The 26,873-nt window shown below is 39.3% G+C and overlaps 1 protein-coding gene across 1 annotated transcript; it reads right to left on the reverse strand.

The window, feature by feature from the left end:
- Window positions 1-489: 489 nt before the first annotated feature.
- Window positions 490-6,472, reverse strand: mdfic2 (MyoD family inhibitor domain containing 2). The gene is made up of 3 exons (XM_067588284.1): window positions 6,273-6,472; window positions 4,124-4,342; window positions 490-1,025 (listed from the first exon to the last, which is right to left on the reverse strand). The coding sequence occupies exons 1-3, from the start codon at window positions 6,367-6,369 to the stop codon at window positions 769-771; spliced, it is 573 nt and encodes a 190-aa protein (XP_067444385.1). The 5' UTR covers window positions 6,370-6,472; the 3' UTR covers window positions 490-768.
- Window positions 6,473-26,873: the final 20,401 nt, after the last annotated feature.

The raw sequence follows: 26,873 nt of genomic DNA on the forward strand, positions 1-26,873 counted from the left end.
GAGAGGATCTTTCACATTTTTCGCGGCCACTGTAGGTTCTCCTACATGCTTGGAAGGGAAGGTGGAGGGGAGGGGTATTAATTTGGTTGCAATCTGCAACCTCACTGCTAGATGCCACTAAATCCTAAACACTGGTCCTTTAAACATGATTTTTCATGCAGGACTTTTACTTGTATTGAAGAAGTTTTACATTATTATTATTATTATTATTATTATCATTATTACTGCCCTAATGTTCATGAGCAATGAAACACACCGTTGCTCAGTTCAGTATACTGTACTCAGGGTTTTGTTGCGACAGCCTTACTTGGTCTGGTAGTAACAGTAGCTTATGGTGGCGAATGTGAGCAAAGTTTAGATATTGCTGTGAAACTGGCATTACTGAGTCAGTTCACTGACTTTGTGATTCTCTATTTGTGCTATACCATACTTTTCCATAATTCGACAGTTGATTTTTGTTGATATATATATATATATATATATATATATATATATATATATATATTATATCTAAAACTGAAGCCGCATCCATCTGTGCAAAGATGTGCTAAGAAGGAAGCATTAAACAATAAACAATAAACTATATGAACATGATGCAAATTAGCATCTCTCCCAGCAGCAAGCTCATCTTGCCCCACAACTACTAACAGTTACCAACATTCATAATCATAATAACTAATAATTATAATAATAACTAATAATTATAATTACATTAACAATTGTTATTAGTTCCACCTGTGCTTTTCCTGCTATACAGTCGGTTTCCTACTAGTGATAGCATAATTCAGAAACCTCCATAGCCAGCTCCAGGCAGTCACTTGCATCATTACAGGAACGGAACAGACCACAGTCTAAATCTATGCAAGAGTCATCGTCACTGCTGGGCGTAGAGTCCACTGTGGTGACAACCTGTTTGTAGTTGGGACAGCAGTGATTGGCAACTCTCCCACAGGAATCAGGCAGCATTAGGATCATATCGTAGAACCGACAGAAGAGACAGCTGAGGATGATCCCTGCACAGTCAACTGATGGAGACACACACAGGAAATATATTCAAAATATTGCTTTTATTCATCATTAAATTATTTTTTAAAATTTAGTTGTCTTCGTAAAAGCCTGCAACCCCTTCACACTTTTGCAAAGACTCCCTTAAAATGACGTGTGATGAATAGTGTTTAAACCCTATCTTCAGACATAAATAATCTGTGTTGCTATTAGAGCTGCTGGTCTTCACTTATAACTTACAACATTTTAAAAGCCTCCTTTCCTTCCTTTATACATGCATAATTTAGGAAATCCTGCCTTGTTCCCTCACAGAGAGACAAACAAGAAAGCTGTTTGGAGACATAATCAATTACCAAAGTCTCTCCTGTATACTTTGCCAGGAGCATTTCCAAGTTGTGTTTGTGGTTGCAGTGAAACAATGTGCTATGTGTATTCCCAGCAACCTTTGCCAAACGTTGTCCCCTGGGTGCTATGAAGGATGAGATCATCAAATGACACTGACCATAAGCAGACAGTTACTCACTGAAGGCATATTGTAGGAAAGTCCTTATGACTTGTGTCGCAAAGAATTTAGAAGATGCATACCTCCATTAATGCTACACAATCCTCTAAATTTGTAATTTTAATGTTTAGAAGTTTTTTGCTCCGGGATCTCCTTCAAAATAGATGTGTTGGTAGACAATCATGTTGATTTATGGAACATGTCTTTCAGGGCATTATTAGGGCTTTCTACAACAAGGATGAATTATGCAAAATTTCAAGTAAGTCAGACTCATGACCACTGAGTTATGGTCATTCAAAATTATCATGCGTCTGTAATGCAACCTATGGGCAAATCAGCATCACATCTTGCAGGATTGCTCACAAGCATGTCCTAAATGTGGTTCCAGTTCAAGTCTGGTAGAATTTGGAAAACAATTATAAAAATGATATGAAATATTAGAAACAAATGAATAACCTTTTTCAGTGACATATAAGTACCACAGGTACCAAATTTTAGATTTAAGATTAGGTCAAGATAAAACGAAAAATGTACAGGGAGAGGTAATATTGTGTTGAGTGCTGAGCATAAAATTCAAAAAGATTCCGTGAACCAGGAAAAAAGAAAAATTGTACTTGTTCGCCTCATGGTTAAGGAGTCATAAGTGAAAATGTGAAATTATTTTAAACGGCCATATGGTGGCACTATCTTCACCTAAAACACCAACAACCCATGGAAATTTGTTATGTAGTATTATTTGTTAGTATGTACTAGGCTTTGGCAGTATGATGTGTTGTAGTGCACAGCACGTGCCACCAGAGGTCAGTCTCTATTGGTGGAACAGGCAGCTGAGCTGAGAAAATGGCGACTGCGAATGGTGGGGATAACGTTACAAAACTAGTAAAAATGCCTCTGCCACTGTTTGTATATTTTTGGAGTATTTTGGATTTAGTCCCGATAATAAAGGTGAGCCAGCCAAAACAAATGAAGCTGTGTGCACTATTTGCCTCAAGAAAACTGTGGCTAAAGAAGGTAACACCACCCGCACATCGTCTCCGTTCAGCCCACTGATGTGTTGCTGTCCACCGCAGCGTTAAGTGTCATAGGGTCATCCATCAAGAATCTATGGAAGAAGGGTGCTTATTCCCTATCTATTCATTATTCTATTGCCATAAGTATTTAAACCCAGCAATACTTGTCTAAGTAGGCTAACTGCATACTAGACACACAGCATTGTAGGCTAGACAGTGTCATACATGCTACAATTATTTCTATCACCAGCAGCTCAGCTTTAATGTTTTTTGGGGTTTTTTTTGGTTGGTTGTTTTTTTTACACAAATACCGTCATATACTATATACCGCAGTGAAATGTCAGGTAGGTATGAGGGTATGAAAAAATAGATACCGCCCAATCCTAGTATATACACCCCAACCAGAATATGTAAAAAATGGTGGTGGGGTTGGTGGGGTCTGGGGAGACAAGGGACAGAGATAGATTGAAACCTGATTGATTTTAGCTAGCATGGATTGCTACTCTGTACTTTTGCCACAGACAGATCATACAAGGTGGACAACCTTTCTTTACCAGAGGTAATGATCCAATGAGAAGAAGGTTTGAATAACTTATTAATACTATACTGGCACACATAAAATCCAGTTAGGATCAGCAACATAAAATGGGAGAAAATATACAACTATCATGACCCGTCCCGATCATTATTGCAGTGACAACATATGGCTAAAGGCTTGTTTATCACATGTTTGTTAAAATTGTAATGGACTTCAGACAGTGTAACACCTATGACCTTACTGGATATCTTCACTATGCTCTCAATCCTTATTTTATTCCACACCAAGAAATAATAGAAAATATGACTTTGCCAACAAATTTTTAAAGATTACAAATAATACAAGGCACAGTGGCCGTCTGATGACTACTGAACCAATTCCATGACAACTGAGCAAACTGTTTGCTGAGGAAGACCATGAGATGTGGCTGAAAGCTCCAAACTCCAGAGAAAAATATTGATTAAATATGTTTCTTATTTTTAAGGAACTCAACATACAAAAGTACTTTTGAACAATTGAAAATCATACATTTTATATTAATTAAATATTAAATTAAATTAATTGCTTATTAATTATCTGATCAGTGCCAAATGTTACTTACCATAAGTTATTACTGGTAAATAACAGTAGTACATAAGAACACATGTAATCATTCGTATTGCAGCATCTACAGTAGCGATTCTACTTTGGTGGCCGTTTCTTTTGCATTAGTCTTCCTCTTTTTTGCTGCACTTTCAGTTTCTAAATTATTCACACATTTTCATAATTGATTATATGAACTGTATTTAAGCATTCTCACAGCATGGTGAAGCATAAAGCTTGCAATTTGTCAAATTTTTTATTCTGTCTGTGGTCTGTGGCATTATTATTCTGCATATTAATCATCGTTTATTTCATCAGTGGAAAAGCTGTGTTTGGATGAAAAAGTTAATTTCATAACTTTTTACTGAGGACTCAACACATGATTTTTTTTCCTTACATAATTTCAATGTGTGTTTATCTAGAATGGTTTGACAGCTGTGTGCAGAGAGCATCAGACTTGTGTGATGAAGTGCTGGTGTCACTAACCTCCCATGTTGCTCTGCTGAGAAGAAGACAGAGAGTCTGTGGTGGAGGATGCTGTGGAGGAAGATCTCCTCAGGTACATTTTCAAAGAGAATAGAGGGGGAGTGGAGCTGTCACACTCTCTGGGCTGAACGTCTGTGTCTCCACCGGTCTCCCCAGGCTCAGTTTCAGCAGTCATGCCCAGTCTCCAATCACAGATTTGAACCTCCCTTTGGATCCTTTCTGTCCAAGAGATGAAATATTATCTACTGACACATCAGTTAGCATCAAGTAAGATGTGATTGTTTGAGTTTCCAAAGACCACAACCTAAGAACCTAAGAATGAATTAGTGTTAGAGCACAGAGGCCTGAAGACAGACACACAATAGGTGATACGATACGATACAATGTCTTGCAAGAGATTCTGACTTGTGTAAAGTTTTGAAACACTTCCAACCACTGGTTGTAGTGGAGGATAATAAAAGTCAATATTACCTCTAAAGTTGATCATTTGCATGCCAACATAGTGTCTCTCTGTCAGCATAAAAAGCTTTTAAATCAGTATTTATACCATCACAGTACACTAAAGCTCTCCAGCGAAACCAGACTTTTCAGATTCTTTTAAGGTAAGTGCCACAGAATGCAGAGTGAACCATCACACCTATCAAGTAGGAGTGAAACTGTGAGGTAAATTACCCCCTTGGAAAGAAAAATACCAAAATATTACTATAATTTTAAGTAAGTAATGAAAAATTGTATTGTAAATGTATTGCCTGTAATTGTACAATATACAGGCTTTGTCATACTGTAGTTCAATATAGAGACATAAGCTTCTTCACTTTCTTGCAGAGAGTTTGTTGAGAAGATCGATGCCAATATGTCTGTAACTAAATAGACGCCACAGCCGTCAGACACTTGGGTTTGCTTAGCATTAAGACTGGAAGAAGGTGGGAAACAGTTGGCTCTGGGTGGACATAAAAACAAGACTCTTGGAAGTCACTGGCCAGGCCAAGAAATAGCTCAGCATGTAACTCCCCGTAAAATCACAAATTGTTGTTTTTGCATTTTGTCTTTTGTTTTCTCATAGTAAAGAGTTTTCCAGAAAATCAACAGAATGTGGAGTTAGGCTGTGAAATTTCTAGAGTGCAGGAGTAGATCTGTTTGTTAACATCTGATTTAAATAGATATTAATGAATTATTGCACTGGCTGCAGTCTGTTTACTTTTTCACCACCTATTTGAAATGAATTATTCACCATTCCTTTCTCTGTTTTATTTAACATTTAATGCCTAATGATTTATTCACACTCTGGACACATTTTTGAAAGTAGAATAAACTGTATTTGTCTTACCTAAATTGTTGAAAGAGAGATACGAATGGACATTGCTCAGGGCTGTATTGGCCATTTTAAAGATTTTATTAGCTGTTATGTTTTTTAATACGTATGAAATAACAAAGTTCATAATAGTCTCCCATGTTATCGCCTTCTGTCAGCTTGAGATTTCCTTTCATATCTCATTAGGGTTGTCTGTGTTTTTATCTGTCATTTCTTTAGCAAGTGACTGAGAACAGAAGAAGGCAGGGATTAGTATTTTAAATACAACAAGTTAAACTTCAAAATCAGTGACATCTGCATGTATGTTTGAGCTGAGAAGCAGGGTGATGCTCCCGGGTTATCGAATGAATTAAGTAAGAAGTGCAGCTGGTCCATGCCCATGACCATTAGCTGATAGAGAAATAAGGCCTGCAGGCATTCTATGCATTTTTCAGGTTTTGTTCCAGTGTTACACCAAACTGCGCTCACTCATTAGACACTAGAGTTACTCCGAGTGGTGGATCTGAAGATAATTTACTTTCATGTTTTAAATCAAAATGCAAACTTGAATTTGCAGTACATCAGAGCCATCGGACAGAAAACATCTACACAATTTACAGGATGTATAAGCAAGCGACTGACAGAATCTATTTGTTTTGTTTCTGAAAAATGTGATTTGTTTGGGAAATTGTTCAAATACCGCACAACTTTTTATAATTCACATTTCACAACAAGATAGACTCATGAAATTGCTTCAGTATCAAGAGCAGTTACAGGAGGCATGACGCTGACATTCCTACAAGAAACACAGTGACTCAATTCTTTTCCACAGACCTGAGTCACATTAGAAAAACTCACCTCCTCTTACCCACGCAGCGCTCTCCTCAGCAGTGGTTACTCTTCCTTTGTCTTTCACATCAGCTCTCAGAGTCATTTCATCTGCCATCTGGTCCATTGCATCACAAATAAAAAATGCACTTAGTATGACAAACCTGATTATCTCAAGCCAAAAATATGAGGCTACACACAACGGAGGCCAACATGAGTTAATGTCTAACACAGCGTTACCACAGCTCGGTGTCTTCATTCACTCAACGGCTTTCAGGATTAGGTTCTCACGCGGCGGGCTGGGACATACTGTAGTCTTCACGTTCTGGCTGTGAAGGCAACTGTTTACCTCGGCAAAGCAGAGAGCAGCCAGGACAAATGCTTTACATTGCACAGGGTCCATTTGGCCTGCTGCCTGCTGTAAGCCTCTCCAATGTTCCAATGACGTTGGCAAAAATACTGGAGATCCGCTCCTATCAAAACATCACCGGGACAAAGTCAGCAACATTTTATTAGTTTGAGTTGTTTCCCTCTATGAAGTGATAATGAACCCAAAGGCAAATGCAGAGCATCACATACTGAAAGGAAATATCCCATAAAAACATAATTCCCTATAATGCATTACCGAGCAATCCAGACACACTGTGAAGAGATTATATAATGTAATAGTAAAGTGATTGTGGTCGAAAATAACACAGTATTAAGTTCCTGTTTTCAGGTGATACTAAAATATTTGGAGGATACTGATTATTGTAAAGAAAACATAAAATAGCACACAGACACACTCACACACACACACTCACACTCTCACACACACAAGACATCTCACTTGCTCCTTCAAGGCTGCTGAACATATGCATGAGGCAACTAGTGCCAGTTTGTTTGTTGGGGTGAAACACACGGTGAAACATGGATAGCGAGCTGCATTCAAATTTCTCCGAATACAAGCCAACCAATTTACTCTAATTAGGCTCAACACTAGAGTTGCATTTTAATAGACGCCCCGCTGTGTTTGCATATGTTTAGAGAACAAGAGCCATGCTAATTGAAAAATTAAGATGTGAGAGTATTTGTCTACTGGGCTCCCACTATGCTGCACTCAGTGTAAATATAACTCCTGAAGAGAAGTTACACAGAGAGTTTCTATTTCTTCCTCCTCCTCCTGCTCCTCCTCCTTTCATTTTCTTTGTGTTGTGATGATAACACAACCTGATGGAGAGAAAGGAAAAAAAACAAAATTGTGCTCTTGTGTTCTTCAAAAAGGCCTACAGTGATGATATGACAACACCATATTCCCACTCTTTAGTCATTGTTTCTCACTGACACAGCAGGTTTTGTTTCATTGGTCAACGTCAATCACGCCGTCAGAGAGGTTCAGCAGGTTACGTGGTTAATTTGGCTCCCATGGAAATGTGCTCTCGGTGAAATGAGCTGCGCGGCCCCGCGTCTGCAGAAAAGTCACAGTGGTTGACACTCAACACCATTAGAGCTTTCCTTAATGTAGAGCGAAGTGACAGCCTGAGATCAAATTCAGGTACAAATTACACTACATCTAAGTGACAGCTTTCTGACCCCCTTCGCTGCACTTACAGTCCACTCCATTATTTACAGTTGTAAACAGGTGCTCATACAAGCCCATACCATGCCTCTCCTCACAGCCGCAGTCTTGTTGTGTTTATGTGCTGTCTGTTTCTCAGGGACGAAAATGTTTCTCAAGCTATTTTTGGGGAGCTAGCTTGTTGAGTGCTGAGCCACAATTACTAAGCAGGAATAACAGTACTCCACTAGCAGAACTTCATCAAATTTTTAATTACTCTTCACATGTAAGCCTATGTCTAATGTCCAAAGCACTATAAACACACGTAATAAAGCTTGAATTAAGATGAGTCACATAGTAAATGTATCCACATGAAAAACAATGCCAACAGCATCAACAATGTTTGTATTTCCTATTAGCTTCTAGGCTCCCATAACTCCTTAGGGACAAAGAACTTGACTGTCAAACAACTCTGGCAAACTCGAGTCACTGGATTAAGTTCACACAGTCAAGCCATTGTGAATCATACAAACTGCTCAAAGTAATATGGTTCTCAAGGTAGTATCTTAATATTGATATTGCACATTTATCAAACACTAAGGGAATTTCTTGTGTTTATGCAAACCTCCTGCACTACTCTTCAGTGCTACTGTATTCGATGCTAACATTTTAGCAAGACCTATCTTTAGAAATGATAGGAACTTGGTAGAATGCTGATAATTTTTTGGAAGATTTTTGATTATTATGACTAAATTCACTGCATGGTGTGAAATAGTTCCCAAAATAAAACACTCCTATATAATAAACTACTGTATTTTTAATTTGTGAAGTATGAAGTGATTTGCAATTTGTGATGCCTCCGAAAAATCCCATATGTCCTGTTTGAGCCGGCTTGTTGTACCTACAAGAAATCTTACATTAATGCAGTATTAAGGCATAATGGAATCATGTGAAAGTCTTATGGAAAGTCATTTTGCTTTCTCCAGCTCACCTTGAAAGGACAACTTAACATTTGCACTATGCATGTCTGTAGTCTTGGCAGGTGTTTCATGGAACCGAATGCTTTTTTTTTTTGTGGTTTTAGTTAAATGTCTTAGTTTGTTAAACATGCTGCCGGTGCAGAGGTCCCCTTTGCCCTTTAATGAGTTCCACTGAGAGTAAGTGTCATAGTTGGCTCTGGTGATGAGAGCAGACTCCCATGTCACCTTGAGGCTGGCTTACACAAAGGGAAGATGACACTTGATGTCATATTCACTCTCTCCTTTTACAAATGGTTAACCCCAGTGGGTTTAGTCTTATGGGCAGATGTCATTGTCCTCACACAGATAAAAGGTACAAATCTAAAATAGGACAGATGAGAAAACAAACAATTGGAGTATTTGATTAATGTTAAATACTGTGGGTATAAAACAGGCTTGCATTAATTATTATTATATGGGCAACATTACCAAAATATTTGACCTATATATATTTTTTTTTTTCTTTTTTTTCTGTATTAACAATAAGAGCACACTGTTATTTTGTGATTTTACACAAATATGTTGCTTCCCTGCAACATTTGGCAATTTAAAACTCCTCACATGGTCAACTGTATTACTGTGTTAAAATAATTTCTCATTTCAGGAAAAGTATAACATTTAAACCTTTTCCCTGACTTAAACCATCTGTTTTCACATGAACTTTATAGTAAACATCAGTGCAAAAGAGTCAGGAGCACTTTATGCCTCCATAAGTCTTTTTCCTCACAGGATTAGATGATAATCCTGTCTGAATCACCACTGAGAACAGAGCCGTGCTTGAGACAGGATGAAAAATGAAATTAAAGAATCCCTGTCTGATGGACCCACTGCTATTGGTAAGACACAATTGGTGAGATCTTGGAGAGTGTTCATTTGTGTAGTCATTGATGGTCTTCATTAACTACTACAGAGTTTACTGTGGAGCAGTTTGTTCTGATCCACTTAAAGTGCTGTACCTTAAAGCAGAGCTCACCTTGTGTACTCTGGGGAGTGTTTCTGCTCAGCCCATTAAGAACACAATAATTCATTTTCAAGATCATTTTGCTCTAATTGAACATGTCTGTTATATTCAATTTTTTCAACATCTTTAAGGACACCTGCCTACCTTTATGACAGCCGAGCAGGGGGGAAAGAAACTCCTGCTGCTTGTCACTGAGGGAAGAAATCATAGTTTCCAAATTAAGATTGCAGATAAATGACCTTACAAAGCAAAGGAAATCAAAGAAGTATGGGAATGGGGTAAATTGGATTCTTTGGCGTCTAACAGTATATGACTTAAACCAACAGGGGATTCTCTCCACAGTGGAGGAAGTGAGAGTTTCCTAAGGCAACAGTCCCACCTGGGACCTCCCAATGATCCATGGGGTGTTCGTAAAAAGCCTTGAAGTTATTCAACCCACTAAAAGGCTAAATAGATTTTTTTTTCTATTAACATTCGGGCTGTATTGCTCTGATTTCAGAGCTTCTATACTGGTTTCAGGCAATCTATTTCATATTACTCAGTCAATATTCTGTATTTAATTTGCATAGCTGAAAGGTTTGTTAATGTCTGTGGTCTTATTGTATGACACTGGATATCAACAATGATCAAACAATGGTAAACTAAACGGTTAATGGTAAACTCTGATATCAAGGGTTTTATTATATTCTTTACTTGGAATATCCTTCAGTATCTTATTGAGAAAATACAGTATAAAAAATAGCTGGTAAAAGAATTATAAAGAATCTGTGTAACTTCCTTGGGTACCCCTTATAACTATGGATTATTGTGAAAAATGAATTACTGAAAAATGTCTGGGCTATTGTTGATATAATACCTTAGGTTTTTTTTATACTTTACTTTCAGAAATATAAATGTTTTCAGTTTAACAAGTAAACAGGAGTACAAATCTGACCAGGAATTTGGTACTTGACAGTTCTGGATACTCCATGCTACACATTTCAGCCAGAACATGCAACATTTGGCAAAATGTCTGCTGTTTGGTGCTGAGCAGGTAGTGTGCAGTCGGTTTAACAGGTTTATCTCTGAAAACAGCTTCTTGCTGCTGGAAAAGCTATGAGAGCAGTGAGACTGAAACAAGCACTAAACTTGCCGTCTGTGAACTAAAACAATGAGCTGAAAGACGCTAAAACACTCCACAGAGCTAAGGGGAACTGCAGAGTCCGCTTAGAGGCTAATGTGAGTGCCTCTGTGGGTTTGTCACTACAAGTGAACACTTTCACATTACACATAATAATTTGTTAGTATAAAAATATTGATTATTGAGTGCAGCTTTCACAAAGAATGAATCACACAGTTATTTTTTTCTGCCATAGTCTATATAGATTTAAAATGATATATGCATCCTAAACATATATTAAGTTTTAAGTATTGATCAGTTGGCACAAAAGACATAATTGGCATACATACTGATAAACCTGAGCTTTACTTTTATGCTGAAATGAAATAAAACTCATCATTACAGCATTTATACAAAATGAACAGCATTTGTAGCTTCACACAGGCATCATGAGAAATCCCAATTATTACAGACCAATTTGCTCCTTCAGATAATCAATGTTGGCACTGACTCAAGCCCTGCACCACAGGCTTAATGCTTGAATTGATCATTGATGCTTTCTCACCAATAAGCAGTTTAAAATGACTAATTGGATAGTGCTAAGAGTAGCCTGGGCTTTTGCTATTAGTGTAATGATGATATGACATCAGACGTTTTCTGAAAAGCATTGTCTTGTTGTTATTGGGCAAGACAGATTATGATTGGGTTTAGTCAGTGCACATTATGAGATGCTCCTTAAGTAGCATTCATAAAGCAAAGCTCCTTGCTGTGTCAGAGTGATAATAAGGGTGGTGATTCATATATACTTTAGGAGTCAAAGGGAGCACTGTGTTAGACCTGTATTTTCTTTTATTTGTCCTTGCTGTTGGGGGATCATGGATCTTGTGCTTCCTTTGTCCCTGCGTACATCAGATGGAGAGCGGTGTCTGGGATGGAGCGGGCAAGTCATTGATATGCCAGCTCTGTTTTTACACATTGTCATTTTATCTTTCTCATTACTGTCATTACTACAGACTCAGATACATCTCATTACAAGGGTACATTGGGACAAACATAAAATCCCTGCCCCCTCCCTTTAAGTTGGATATCTTTCAAATGCTCAAAGTAGATAACCGCTGTGTTAGGTCCACAACAGCTGTTAATATTTCATGATAATATAGCTTTATTCCCAATGATATCTTTCTGTTTCTTTTGATGGTGTGTTAAAATGGCAAATTAATGCAAGTTCAAATGAGTCCACTTTATCTAAACATTGTCTCCGGAAACCTGAATGTGCACCTGTACAGCTAAACTGAGCACACACATACTCACACACAACTACATTGTAATGTGTATGCACACAGACACTCACCGGCCCAAGCGTGCAAGCAGACACACACGTACAAGCACTCCGAGCACGCACACACACACGCTTTTATGTTGAGTTGGCTCCAACTTCTGATGTAATTTTATTTTTAGCTGGTCCTCTCTTATGTTGGAGCCCCATGAAGTCTTTTCCATCTACGACTTAGTTCCTCAGCCAAATATTGACTTTGGGATCTGATTATTAAGCAATTTCCACAAAACTTCAAATTACTATCTGAACAATTATTTTAAAGACGTTACAAGACCCAGTAGACCCCCAAGGTCTTGAAACTGATTATGCAAAAAGATAATTGCTATGAAGATTTAAAAAGAATTAAATTGGTTTGACAAACCTATAAGTTGTTAACTACTGCTCAGTGCAAAAGAATACATTTGCTGACAAGGCCACAAAGAACGAGAGCAAAGGAGGCTTTTCCCGTGTGCTCAGGTGGGCGGGAGGTATAGCTCTCTTTATTATCACAGCTAATGGTGTTCCAGATCTGTCCTCAATTATACAGGATGAGATGAACTATTAATTAATAATTCTTCTGATAGATAAATTGTGCCATGTTCAGCAGATGTGCACTTCTTAGAGATGAGAGGAGACACAGATTGAGGCTATTGACCAACAGTGGCCCCGTTCTGTGTCTGTCTTTATAGATGTGTGAGCTTTATCTCAGCTTGACACGTTGTTATGTTCCCTGTCCCCCTGTCCCGCTTTAACTGCCCACGTACCGTCAGCAGGCTTCCATGTTTTCCTGATTTACTGTGTGCAAAGCCAATGTTGCATAATTTGTGTTTTAAGAAAAGATATTAATCCTTCTTCACATTGCATGAAATGGATATTTTTTCCCTCCCAGGTTAAATGTACACTGCCTGAAAAATGACACATCCTCAAAGTACTTTTGAGCAAAGGCTGAGTTGTATAATTTTCCCATAAGCTTGGAGCGTTTAAGTGTAGAAAGGAGGAATTATATGGCTATGAATGGCTTCCTTAATAGTGATATCACTTCCTAGAACAAAAGAAGGTGGCTTCGCAATGAGCTGGGGAGTGCGGACGCTTGCTCGATTGGCCATTTCCCGGGCTTCCATTAAGGTCATGCACTGCGCCACCGTGCCGGAGAGTGCATGAGTGACAACACGGCCAAGACGAATGGACCACTCTCCCACAAACCTCGTTAAGACTGAAATCACAGAAAAAATAATAGTTATTAAATTAATTGCAGTCATAATCTCGTAAAATATGTGTCAAAAAATTATATGCGGTTCGATTAACACATAACATGGGTGTCAAATCTGTAATAAAACCCTGATCAATAAAACAATAACCATGTTGTTAAAAGCAGTCATTGAAAGGTGTTGCTGGCAGTGGGCTCCAGGGGTGAGCAACCCTTTTAATATAAACGGATTTCATCTTTCCACCGTGTCACCTAAATCACCTCAATGTTTGTGTATACAATTAAAATAAGATAATAAATTGCAGCAATGGATGGATTACGAACGTTCCCTTCGACCCCATACATCAGGCTTTGTCAGTGGCCCAGAAAATGCATGTCTAACAATCTGTTGATTACAATGCGGTGTGAGCAGAGGCCCCGCTGAGGGAGGATCATGACTGTTGCAGGATACATTATTTTAACATATTGTTATGTTTAAATCGATAAGTTTTAAACGAGCGCTAACGACTGCTATTAATTAAACTTTCAGAATCTTTTATTAGAAAAGTTACCACTTGTGTGCTTGATTTAATGAATGGTTTATTATTTCATTTTGTTGGCCCTGACCATTATGCCCAAACGACTGGTCTTTTATCTTGAAAAGAAATGAGGCAAGGCGTAGTTTATTTGCAGTGCACAGACGATGATAACGCGTCAGTTGAAGGGCATATTTGTTTTAAAGCCTTGGAGGAGTAACCGTGACTGGTTCTTGATACAATTTGCCTGTCTCTAAAACATATTGAAATCACCCCCTCCCTCTTTCATGCTATTTGGCCCTTGAGATATTATTATTTTTTATCAGTGTTTATATGAAATCATTTGAGTGGGGATGTCAATTTGGAAATGAAATTGTCTGTGCAAGGGAAACATTCTGATTGGAAATTAATGGTATTGCAATTAAAACTTGGGAGTTACAGTATTTGGTAACAATTATGATAATGACTCTAGCTGGAGGTGTGAATTTCACAAGTGGAGGAGGGGGTGTCGGGGATCGGCTGTTAACACAAGTGCTGTGCTGGAAAGCTACATAGCAGTGGCAAGCCTGATCCTCTCCGTGTGAAAATATGTTTCTACCAGTTTCTTCTAATAGAGTAATGCCAGTGAAAAAATATCTTGGCTTCTCCTCGGTAGAATGTGTGTTATTCCATTACTGAACACAGATAAACTGCCTTTTGTGATATTGCTGCAGGAAGCTTTTTTGCTCTCAAGTTGCCATTGACGGAACGTGTCCTACATTGTGCTGTAGTAATAGAGTGGTTTATCAGCTCATGTTGAGAGTAGCTATAGGCTAAGTATGGTTGAGAGTCACAATTACCAACAGACACAACATGCTGTTTGTCTGCTCATGATTAATGCGCTAGATCAATGTGGGCCACTGCAAAGAAGCAGGGTGATGGAAGATTCCTGTGAGGTTCTTTTTTTTCTCCTTCTCTCTGTTTTCTTTTTTTTTTTCTCTCTCCACACACTGCTATCAGCCAAATTGGATGATCAGTGAGGGAATTCTCCCACTCTCTGGGGCTTTCGCTGTGGTTTGTAGATTTTGCCTTCAGGTTTGAAATTCACTCAAACTGGAGAAGTCCTTTATCCAGAGACTGGCTTTTTTCAATTGAGCATTAAGCAGGGGTCCAGATGGGGGGAAGTGGTTGCCTTTTTTTAGCCGAGGAACAGTGTTTACTCTGCTACTTGCAATCCCATGTCAGCTAGGATAAACCGTAATACCTGTCTGAAGAAGTTACCATAGGCCTGAATTTGATCTGTGCTGTTGTGTGGGGTGGAGGGAAGATAATTTTCCTCCTCTAAATACTCTACAAAATGTTGTTCTATTCATATTTCTTTTTATAATTACTTCAAGGCATGGTACATCATCGTAGGAAATATGCTTATTCACTTTCTTGCCAAGAGTTAGATGAGAAGATCGATAGCACTCTCTTATCAGTATGGTAATGTAGCAGTAGCCAGCAGCCAGTTAGCTTAGCTTAGCATAAATACTGGAAAAGGAGAAACAGCTTGTCTAGCTCTGTCCAAAAATCCATCTACCAGCAACTCAAAAGCTCACTGATTAACACATTATATCATTTTTTGTCAAAAATGACAATTCGCCATTTTACCAGGCAAGTGGAGACTCCGAGAAGTTACTTGTCCCAGCCATGAAATAGTCCAGCACATAACCCCCTGTGAAATGGCTAAATGTAATTTTTACACTTTGGTTTTTGTACGGATTAAACAAATGAGATATGATGTATTAATTAGTGAGCTTAGAGGTGCTGGTTGTTACCCTACAGAGCCAGGCTAGCTGTCTCCCCCTGTTTCCAGTCTATATGCTAAGCTAGCCTAACCGGCTGCTGGTTCTGGCTTCATGTTAAGCATACAGATATGAGAGTGTTATCAATCCTCACATCTAACTCTCAGCAAGACCACCACCTTTAATTATGAACATTTAATGTCATTCCAGTGGACATTCTGAACGCAGCTGGATTGTTCTGCCAGATTCAGAGCAGACCATTAAAATGACTAGTAAACATTCATCTCTGATTTCAATGGCTTTGAAACAAAAGCCGATCACTCAACATATGCGTCTCCCACTGAAAATGGCAATATGTGGTTTAAGTGCAAAGGCCAGCATTGCATACCAGAGGTTACTTAGCAAGATTTTATGGATAGGCCTGCCACACAGTATTTAGATCTAACCCTTTCATGGTTCAAACAAATTATAATGTAATATGCTTTTTGGACAGAGTCCAAAAGAAAAGTATTTAAATGACATACAATCCACCAGAAGGAGCGTTCTTTGGTTTTTCACCAGGATGCTGAATGCTGAGCCCTGGAGCCAGAGCTGAGAATGAGAATTACCCATCAACTCTTGAGCAGATTCAGTGGTCAATAATTGAATGAGTGAATCCCATTGTCCAATTACCCGCATTATCTGTGGATACTCCTCTCATTAAAAGGCTAGGGAGGAAGGAGAATAATTAAAAAGATTTGCAGCATGGGCATTTAATGATCACACTGCTTTTGCCTGATATACTCTCCAGGACCAGTGAGAGCATGTGGGATTGAAGGCAGAGGAGCAGCCCCCACCCCTTCAACCCTCCAACCCACCCTCCATTTATCCATGGCCTCCCTGCAGCGCCAACTGGCTCCATTCTGACAGTGAGTGGGCTTCAGCCACAGCTCTGCAGGGTCGAGCTCACACTGTGGCCCCAGAGGGCTCCAACTGCAACCATACAAGCTTTGGGTCCCATTTGCAAGTTTGCAAATTCACCTTCTTAATGTAAATACACACTGAACATTAAAAAACAGCAAGGCACATTAAAAAGTCGCAGTGCCAAAGTGCAGTGTAAACACTTGTAGTAGAGTGCTAAATTGCTGTTTGGCTCGCAGTTGTGCTGGCAGTCGGCACACATACCTGTGGTAAGAATGCCCTCGTCAGGTAGAAATTCTTTGCGTCATTAAGCTTATGAGTGCTTCGAGAAATACAGCCCCCTCCACGTCTCTTTCCATGGTGGAGCACGGCTTTAATTAGCACAATCTCAATGAATAACACCAGCGCAATTTGGTGGAGATCTATCGCTCTAGGGGCCTGCTTAGTTCAAGATGTTTTTTACCTCATTCTCAAAGAGTGCATCACACAGTCAAGTGTGCTCTTGCATGGTGTGTCTGGAGGGCCCTGGTTGTACTGTAAACATGCTTGAAGTGTTGCTCAGGAAATAGAAGAGCAGAATAGTTTCATATCTCTATAGAAGCTGTCCATAAACTGGTGAGTCATCTCGATGATGCAACAGCTTACTGGATCTCCTCATTAAGAGCACTTGTGAGGCTTTTTTGATAGTGCTAGAGTTGATATTTGATGTTTATGGAAGTTCTTAATTGGTGTAAATAGTAGTTCAGATGTTCCTGGCAGCTGGCAAGGGTCAGGAGGCTGTGCTCTGGACAGAGCTGAGAAAGTGTTTGATCATGTAGAAGCAATTTTTGATTATGTGACGTTTTGGAATTGCGTGGGTCCAGACCTTTGAATCTGCCCACCCCACTGAGATGACTGATTCTGGACTGGCATCATGACATGAAACAGCGGTTTCTCAGTTGAAAAAGAGATTATCCAATGAGTGCCGTAGGGGGACTAACGCCATTGTCAAGCTGTTGTCAAGCATTGTCAAGTGTGTCTGTAACGTTAAGCTCTGATTGCCATTTCTTTAGAATAATTTGCAAATCTTCAACCCTGACAAGTAGTCAAAAACATTTGACACAAATCTTCCCAGTATAGACATCGTTTACTTAATGGCCCCTCTCTTGTGTTTGGGCTGCTGAATAAAACTCTTGAATTTGATATGACCTCCTTGATTAACAAATTTATTTTACATAGACGGCATGTCTTCTCAATATCACCCGACATCATAGTTTGTTTTTACTTCACTCCACTCCACTCTTAAAACCCCAGCAAAACCAGTAAGTTGGCATGGCTACGCATCAGTGTTGACTTAAAATTACATTAGATTCAAGCAGATACATTGTTTTATTGTGATTGGTTAGGGAAAATCAAACCCCACTCTCCCACAGAAATCGGTTAGAGTGGAGGTAATGTCAGACTGAAGATGGAAATGGAGTGTAACGAGTTGACAATTCTGTCTGATAACAGGCAGGTTTTGGAACAGACGTTGAACCAGCTGACTGGCCGAACACATGTGTCACTGAGCTACAAACATTATTGGAGCCCAACACAGCTGAGATGATTTATGTGATCAGCTGATATAGGGTTTTCTCACATATTTTGTCATCTGAATATATCCGCACCAATAATAAACCAATGATTTTGCATTAAAATCATGACAAGGTGATTAAAATGTTTGTGTTTGCTTTAGACAAACCAAGGTTATGAGCATGTTTTATAAATATGTTGAGATTATTCATTTATGATGGATTAGCACAGAGCACTTCTGAGAGTTGCTTGGAAACTGGCAGTTTATTTTCACTTATTTCACCTTATTTATGCCACACCATGAAACGAAAACCTCTCCTGTTATATGCTTTTTATTTAATTTCAAATATGAGTTAAAACAACATAGACAGTACAAAACAAAATGATCCAAAGCAATATTAATAAAGGTATAGGCTTGTAAATCTTTACAGGATAAGTGTGGCAATGTTTTGTATTTTACTCTTACTGTCAATAAACCCATGAAAAAATCGAATCAAATCATTGTCTGTGTATCCAAAGCCTTGTATAGCACATTCTTCTGTGCCAAAGAGCTCAATTTTTGTCCAGCACTGATTATCATTATTATTAATGACATCAGTGAGTGAGTCACACTGTTGCATTGGGTGGCATGTTCCTTCATTATGATGGGTAGGGTTTATTTTGAGTAAATCGCACATCCCATACCATCCTGCTGCCATAAATACTCACTAGAGCACAAAATATGTATCCATCCACAGCTGAAAATAGTCCCAAACAAATGCACTCATTTACTCTTGGTTCAGTAGTATTTGCTAAAATCTACAGTGCCCCACTGTTTTAGGAAATTATTCAGCCTTGTTTAAAAATGAAAATAGTATTTATTTGTGGCCTGACTTTTTTCAGTAGGAAGCAATAGGTTTGCTGCTGAGTGCTACAGACAGAGTATGGAAGTCGGAAAGTATTGAGAGACAGGTTGGTTTTGGTCATTTTATGAGTGAAATATAGAATTTTATCAGCCGTATCCTTTAAATGGTCAATACACCCAAATAACAAAAAAAATTGCCCCTAAGTATCTAGCCATGCAGATAGTACTGGTTTTAGTTGGAAAGGTTTTGAGACTTTTGTTGCAACCTCAATGAGGATGAACAGAATCTTGTTTTTTGACAGACAGATATTTGAAAATTACATTTAAAAACACAGCAGCATCTTTTTCAGCAACTCAGGATTTTCCACAGGACATTTTTTTTCCATGACTACATATAGATGAAGAGTAAGTGGGAAATGCATTTTGTGATTTGAGTGAACTTACCCTTTAAGTACTTGACTATGTAGTATAAGTGTTAGTATTACAGAGTCACACTTATTGCTGTTCCTCTGCAAAGTTGTACACCTGTTAAATGTTTATCATGTTCCCTGGCCTGAATTAAAAGTCCTGTTCAGTAAGGTGGAAGTAGAAGTGGAATATCTTTATTCACGTTGCACAAAACAGTGTATTTAATAAGTCTTGTTCAAGGTAATACAGAGTGCTTATGTGACAGGTCAAGATGACAAGGTTTGTTATCCCTTCTTTGACCTACCTTTGGACCTATTAACAATTTGTCTGGACCCAGTTTATACTGTGCATATAATTGCCAGTGTAAATGCCATGGTAGCCATTATGCATACTGTAAACATTCGATCAGCTGTCTTGCAGTATTCAACCAGGATATTAATGGTAACTACAACTAGAGGAAACCTCAGGTAACCACTAAAATAGCGCAAAGACTAAATGAGCAGATATTGCAGTTATCCATGGGGCAGATTTTTACTGTCATTAGAGATATATTTTTTCCCACATCTGTCCTGTGCAGCCTCAAGATGAAATTCTGTGTAAAAGGTGCCATAAGAAATTCAGTGGATATTAATCACACTTATCCTTGATCTGTGGTGACATTCCTAACCGGGTCACCTGTAAAAGGAAGACTTTGGAGCTGAGATAGTCCTGCTCTCTAAGTGAGACTCAACACAGAAAAATACCCCACAATCACATGAATGTAACCAGAGAGAAGCACATCAGCAGCTGCCGAATCACAGAACAGAACAATTGTTTTTTTATGATTATGATGATGATATGATTTTAGTTGTTTGCTTGATGATTAGTGCGTGTGTCTATGTGCACATGCTTGTGTGTGTGTGTGTGTGTGTGAGTGTTATTGTGTAGTAGAAGAAACTGAAGCAGTATTAGTGGTTAAAGGTGTCAGAATTTTAGTTTAAAACATTCAAAAATTAACTAAAAATATCAACAAAATGTGAAGAAATAACAATTTTGACATTATGTCAAAGACGTGTTGTGTATTGTGTTGCGGAGATATCTACCGAAGTTAGCATGCTAACCAGCTAGACAGAGCCCGTGTAATACCACTTTGTACCTGTAAACTGTTAGCTTTATGCTATATTCAGTGAATGATAATTCTATAAGAGTGGTGGTGGTGGGGTGATGTATTTGGGGGAGGGGAGGTGGGGGTTCGGGGGAAGGGACCATGCTTTCTGGTAATATGCTGCCCCCTGTTTGTTTGGTGCAGATGGCCAAATAGTGCACCTTTAACTTCAGTCATTTGTGTTCATCCTTCCCCAAACTGACACTAAATAAACACTTGCCAGGAGATGGGAATAGTCTGTATTTTATTTTCCAGTAAATGTCTGGTAATTTCCGAAGAATAAGTTCTCTAATGTTCTCTCTTCTTCCTCACCTATGTTCCTATTTATGATGGCAGCAAAGCACATTATTGGGAGGTCAAGCAATTCATACAGAGGATGGCAGTTGAGCTCAGATTAACAGTCAGCCATTGTGAGGAAACTCAAAGTAGAGCCTCATTCCAGGACCTCTTGCTTTTCTCTGTCTCCAAGCCTCTTAACTTTTCAGAGAACAGAGTTCTGTCTCAAAGTTGAGCAGCTCAGGCCAAGGATTTTCCTTAACCTCTTTTGAGAAATGGACCGCGGGGTGAATTCATAAAAGAGCAGTCTGTTGGACAATTTGTCTTTTGACAGGAGGGAACATTGGAAGCCACCAGAGGGTGGTCAGCAGTGAGTGGCACAGGCGTGCCTGGGGCGGTACCTGCAGGCCATTCTTCCTCATGATTTGTCCTGGACGAGGAAAGGAGGGAGCAGCAGCGCGGGCCGCCATCTGGCCCCAGCCGGGGAATTGGGTGGTGAGGTGCGGGCGGAGAGTGCGCGTTCGGTGTCAGTACGGCTCCATCAGGGCTGTTTGCGAACAGATGTTCTGTGGTGTGTTCACTCCAGCACGGCTCAGGAGGGAAGACGTGTCTATCAGTGGTTGGAGGCTTTCAGGGGAGCAACAGACTCTGACCTTGAGGCTGCCGCATGTCAATCCCTGTCTCCTAAAGTCCTGTGAGACTTCCAAACACTGCCCTATTTGGGAGGAAAAATGCACAAACACAATACATTTAATTTCAGAAATGCTTTCATTAAAGCATCTGCTCAGAAAAAGTTAAAATCCTGATGAATTCTCAGCAATCTTGATAAAAGTTCAACCCTCAGTGCTCAAAATGTAGCACCAGTCAGGGCTTTTTTAACCAGGGGATCCGTTTCTCTTTGGCTTATGTGTATTACACTTCCTCATGAACAGAGGACCGTGCAAAATGCAAGGGCAAGAGTATCCATATCCTCTGCCTCCATCATCCGGATCTCAGCAATCAATAAGCGTTTAATCAGTCAATTATATGGCACTAATTTAACAGCCTGCAGGTAGAGCCATCTCTGAGCACTTCCCCATGAAAATGCAGGCCATAGGAAATTTATCTTTTGGAAAATGTCAGGGCAGAAAATGAAGTTTTCAAGGGAGCGATGTGGACGTCCACAACATGTCATCCATGCTGGGAGATAGGGAGGACAAAACAGAGAGCTGCAGTTTTGGGGAAAGGGTTAATGAGGAGATTACGTACAGCATAAGTAGGAAAGATTGCAGCTTGAAGTCATTGAAATCTTGAAGCGAACGTGCAGACGGGGAAGATGCCCTATGGTAGATCTACAAATAACAGTTCTGCAGAGAGGCTTTTTAATCAGACAATTTGAGCGAAGAAAAAAAACTATGGTCTTGATAGTGAAGTGAATATTTGAAAAACGATATGTACTACTGTATATGTTTCCTGATAAAGAGTCCAATGGAAAAGATTATTACATACAAGATTATTACAGCATGAGAGTGAACTGCTTTCCTCTCAGTGTCCATGGTGAACAATGCCCTTCTGCTTATTATTTATCAAACAAATATCCCTGCCTTCTCACTGACATCAGACATATTTGCAAAACTAAACTCTGCATGGCAACCAAAAATGTTTATTTGTTCATAAACTGAGAACTAATGTTTTATTTATGGAAAGTGATTAGAGAAAGCTGATGTTTAGCTAGTAGAGAACAAAACAAGAAGGCCAGCATAATGGCAGAGCTTGCTGGTGACCTGGCTTGTAATTTCTGGTGTCAATATTTGAATTGTTGAGGGAAGTATTATGGACACGGGCCGGTGCTGGGAGTGCAGTCCAGCCCCTCACCTATAAAAACTAACATCTGTTGAAGCATACATTAAGTTTAAAAATAACTGTACAGAGATCACCGGGTAAAGTACAGTCAACCAGATGTCGTTTTAAAAGTGCCAGATGGAACAATGAAAGCGGGATTGGAAATTAGAAAGCGCTGTGAAAGGTCAGATCAATTAAGAAAGCTGCGTTGGCTGCCATATGACAATTAAGGCAAGTTTAAAGCACTTGAGCTAACGGGGCAGCGGAGTGAGTGGCTGTCGCAGGGAGGGAGAACTTCTTGGGGGCATGGAAACGTGTGCATGCAGGACGGAGAGCTTCCTGGACTGAAGTGCATTTGCACCAGGTCAAGGTTAATGACCCGCACAGATAAACCTGATAGAACGCCTCACAGCGCTGCTCACGACCTTTGTCCATCAGTATTAAGGAGCCAATAAATTACAGCCGTGACTTTAAGTGACATTGAATTTTACTCTGCTCTAATGAGAGAAAGAGAGAGAGAGAGCAGAGAGGGACTGAGATGTGAGAAAGAAACAGAAATTCTGTTAATTTGGAGTTTTTTTTTTTTTTTTTTAAATTCTGATTGATGTTTGCCACTTTATATAAAATCTTAAAACCTTGATTTCCCCTCTTTGTCCCCCATGTTTCCCACATGATATCAGATTCAGTTAAAAAAACAAAAAACATCTTTTCCACAACTTCATCCTTTATTTCAAGCCATTTCACCCTGAAATCACACTACAACAGGTAATGTGTCTCTGCTGTCCCAGATGGCTGCCAGCTTCCCTCAACACCCATGAGTGCACATGGACCACAAGGGGGCAATATTTGCATTGTTTGTCTGCATCCTCCCCAGGCACACACTGATTTACATTTATATTTTGCATTTGCACATTTGGATCAAGTACAGTTTAGCTGTTCATTTACATTGCAACATGTTAACAGAAACCACGATAAGCTGTTTCCTGTAGCGACAGCAGCTCACACTGTCTGACTAACAGCACCACAGGCCCTTTATGTTACAATTTACAGGCAATAATAATTTACAGACTAAAACAACTGCTTCTCTTTTCATCCAGTGCTTATCTGTTCTTTTGGGAAAAATGTCACCAGAGCAACATCTGTTGTCTTGCTCTCCTCCGGTTTCCTTTGAACCGTGGATTAACAGGCCATTGTTCTAAGTGGTCAAGCATGCAGTGGTGAAGCTCGGTACAAAACGCTGTGAGGCAGGAGATCTTTTCCACACTAAACACTCTGAACAAGACCATTTAGGAATTTCTTACACAATTTGTTCAGTTGATACTTCCAAAGTTCTGCTGTAAGCACTTTTGCAGTGTGCAAACGGAATTATTCATCGCATTAACGATAACATAAATGCAGCGGCGACAGAATTTAATGCACCCATGGAGATTACCTTTATTTACTCATGAAAAAGAATACATTGAACTACTTTTTGGCGACGCAGGGTCTCCGTAAAACGATTCTTTTGAACTCTGTCCCCAGCACACTGAGAAGGATATATGTTAGGTCTGCTAATATCTCCATTTGCATGTCCTTAAAATACAGTTTTAATTATAGATAAGCCTAACCTGTGATAGCACCACCTCTAGAGCTATTGCAGACTAATATGGCACGCTCACAGTGTGTTGTTAGTACAGAATTTCTTCAGATTAATGTTAATGGTGTTCTCTTCAGGAAGATAAGATGGTCAGAAAGTCAAAGTCACAAAGTAAAATCTGCACTTGCACCTGACTTGCCTTTAGTGTAATAATGTTCCCTTTACTTTTACTCCGGAAGCTGTTGATCTAAACTGCAACTCTGTATTTGTGTCATCTTCTCCTCTGAAAAAGGTCAGAGCTAAACCCTGCAGCAGGTGCATCACTTCCAGCTCTGTATGCACTGACTGCAACTGTACACTGGACTCTGACTGAGCACTTCTCCCTGTGTTTTGTCTCCATTGATTGTTGGGCCACTCTGCTGGAATGTGGGAATTAATTAGACAATTTGTATAATGGACTTAGGCACATAAAGACACGCAGGGCTCAACAGAGTGGCAGCATCCTGCGGCTCCCATTGTCCTTGAGGAACTCTCATCCAGATGTTCAAACGGATTGGAGGGTGACCTCTCAACCGCTCCTAATTATCATCTGAATGACAACATGGCCCAGATCAATAGTTCCCAGTCGCAGTTTGAAGATCACAGATAAGAAGCCACCTTGTTGTCAGAGAGAAAATGCTAATGTAATTAATGTTCAATAATCCTCTGGCAAAAGATCTGTGTGTGGATATTAATGCCGGATATTTACTCCAAACAGGCCCGAGAGAGGAAAACACACCAACCTGGCAAACAAGGTTTTAAAGGATTTGAAGCCAGTTTGAGCGGCCTTGCTGCTCGTCACAGTATAGTGGAGCAGAAGTGTAAAGAAGAGGAGACTTCCTGTTGAGAGTGTAACTCGTGATGGGACTGTTTAGAGCGGTGTCAGACTCCTCCACTGCCCTCCCTGTGCTGTAGGTGCATGTGTGTGGCCAGCTTTGTCTCAACTAATGTAGATACACACACTGCAAGCATATCTGCTGTCATCTCAGATACACTCAGTAGCCCAGGTTTAATTACACTTTATGATAATGACACATAATGTTCATTCACATAGGAGGTGTTATAACCCTTTAAAGATGCAGTGTGTAGAATTTAGTGGCATCTAGTGGAACAGACTTGACAGAAATGGGATATAATATTATAAGTATGTTTTAATAAGTGTATAATCACGTGAATATAAGAAAAGTGTTTTTGTTACCTTAGAATGAGCACTTTATATCTACATAGGGAGCGGGTCCTCTTCCACAGAGCCCGCCATGTTGTAGCACTATGTTTCTACAGTAGCCCAGAATGGACAAACCAAACACTGGCTCTAGAGAGGGTCTTTCGCATTTTTTGTGAGTTTCGTGGCCACCGTAGTTTCTCCTACACACTTTGAAGGGGAGGGAGAGAGGTATTCAGTTCAGTTGGTATTCAGTCACCACTAGATGCCACTAAATTTTACACACTGGTCCTTTAAGTAGCTTAAGCTTGGAAAAGTCATCTTACTCCACCCTGCCTGACAGCAATATATAGTATATTTTGTATCAGCTTGTTCCAACCAGTGTTGGAATGTACGAAGTAGATTTACCCAATTATTGTACTTAAATAGAATTTTGAGGTACTTGTCCTTTTTCTTGTCATATTTTTTGCTACCTTATATGGAAATATTGTGTTTTTTACTCCACTGCAGTCATCTGACAGCCATAGTTACTTTGAAGATAAAGATTCCACACACAACATATATGACAATCTTATAAAATATGTATGTAAAATAAATTGAATGTATATAGACTATAATATGTATTGTAATATGTAAAATATGTATAAAATATGTAAAGTATATGTATTGAATATACAATAATATAGCACTCACAGGGGCACTCTTTCTGTGCAATAACTATTACTTTTAAAAAATTCTGTAAATTTTGCTGATGTACTTTTACATGCTTTTTAATCTAATACAGTAGAGTGCTGTTATATTGTTGTTTTGCCATTTTTACTCAGAAGCAGAATACTTCTTCCACCTCTAGATGTTTACACTGAGTGAACACACATTTATTATGGCTGGAAATATTCTAGATATGTTGTGCATATTCAGACTGACATATCTGGTATCTTTTTAGATCTCCATTAGAATTTAAATTAAAGCTATGTGGATTTAAACAAAGTTTGATTGCACAGAATGGGTTTGTAATGGCTGCCTCATCAGTGGTACACTGCTTGTGAGTCATACTTTAACATTTTGAAGCAGACATGGTATTTCAGATTCCTTAATATTACATTGTTACATTATTATAACATTGCTCATTAAAATTGTTGTCATTCACTTAGTGAAACTGAGGGACACAGCACACTCAAAGCTAACATTAAGACATCTTTACATGGGAAAAATGTGACAAGTGCCTGGGGATGGACTGTAAAACCTCAAAATGAAAATATCAAATAATGTGTTCTTGCTATCCCTCAAAGTAGAATACAAGTTCTGTACATCCTAATATTAAGCCCACCTCCACTGCAGCTGTCCAGCCCTGCTGCCCTGCAGCTGCTAATGACACTGACCTCCTGATGACACAGATACCTATCTCCTGCCTTCCTCATCTTCAAGGTGTGCATTTTTCTTTTCCATGCCAACCCAGCCACCATCTGCCACAGCTCACGACTCTCTGACTGA

This window comes from Thunnus thynnus, chromosome 4, assembly GCF_963924715.1.
Source record: "Thunnus thynnus chromosome 4, fThuThy2.1, whole genome shotgun sequence".
Lineage (NCBI taxonomy): Eukaryota > Metazoa > Chordata > Actinopteri > Scombriformes > Scombridae > Thunnus > Thunnus thynnus.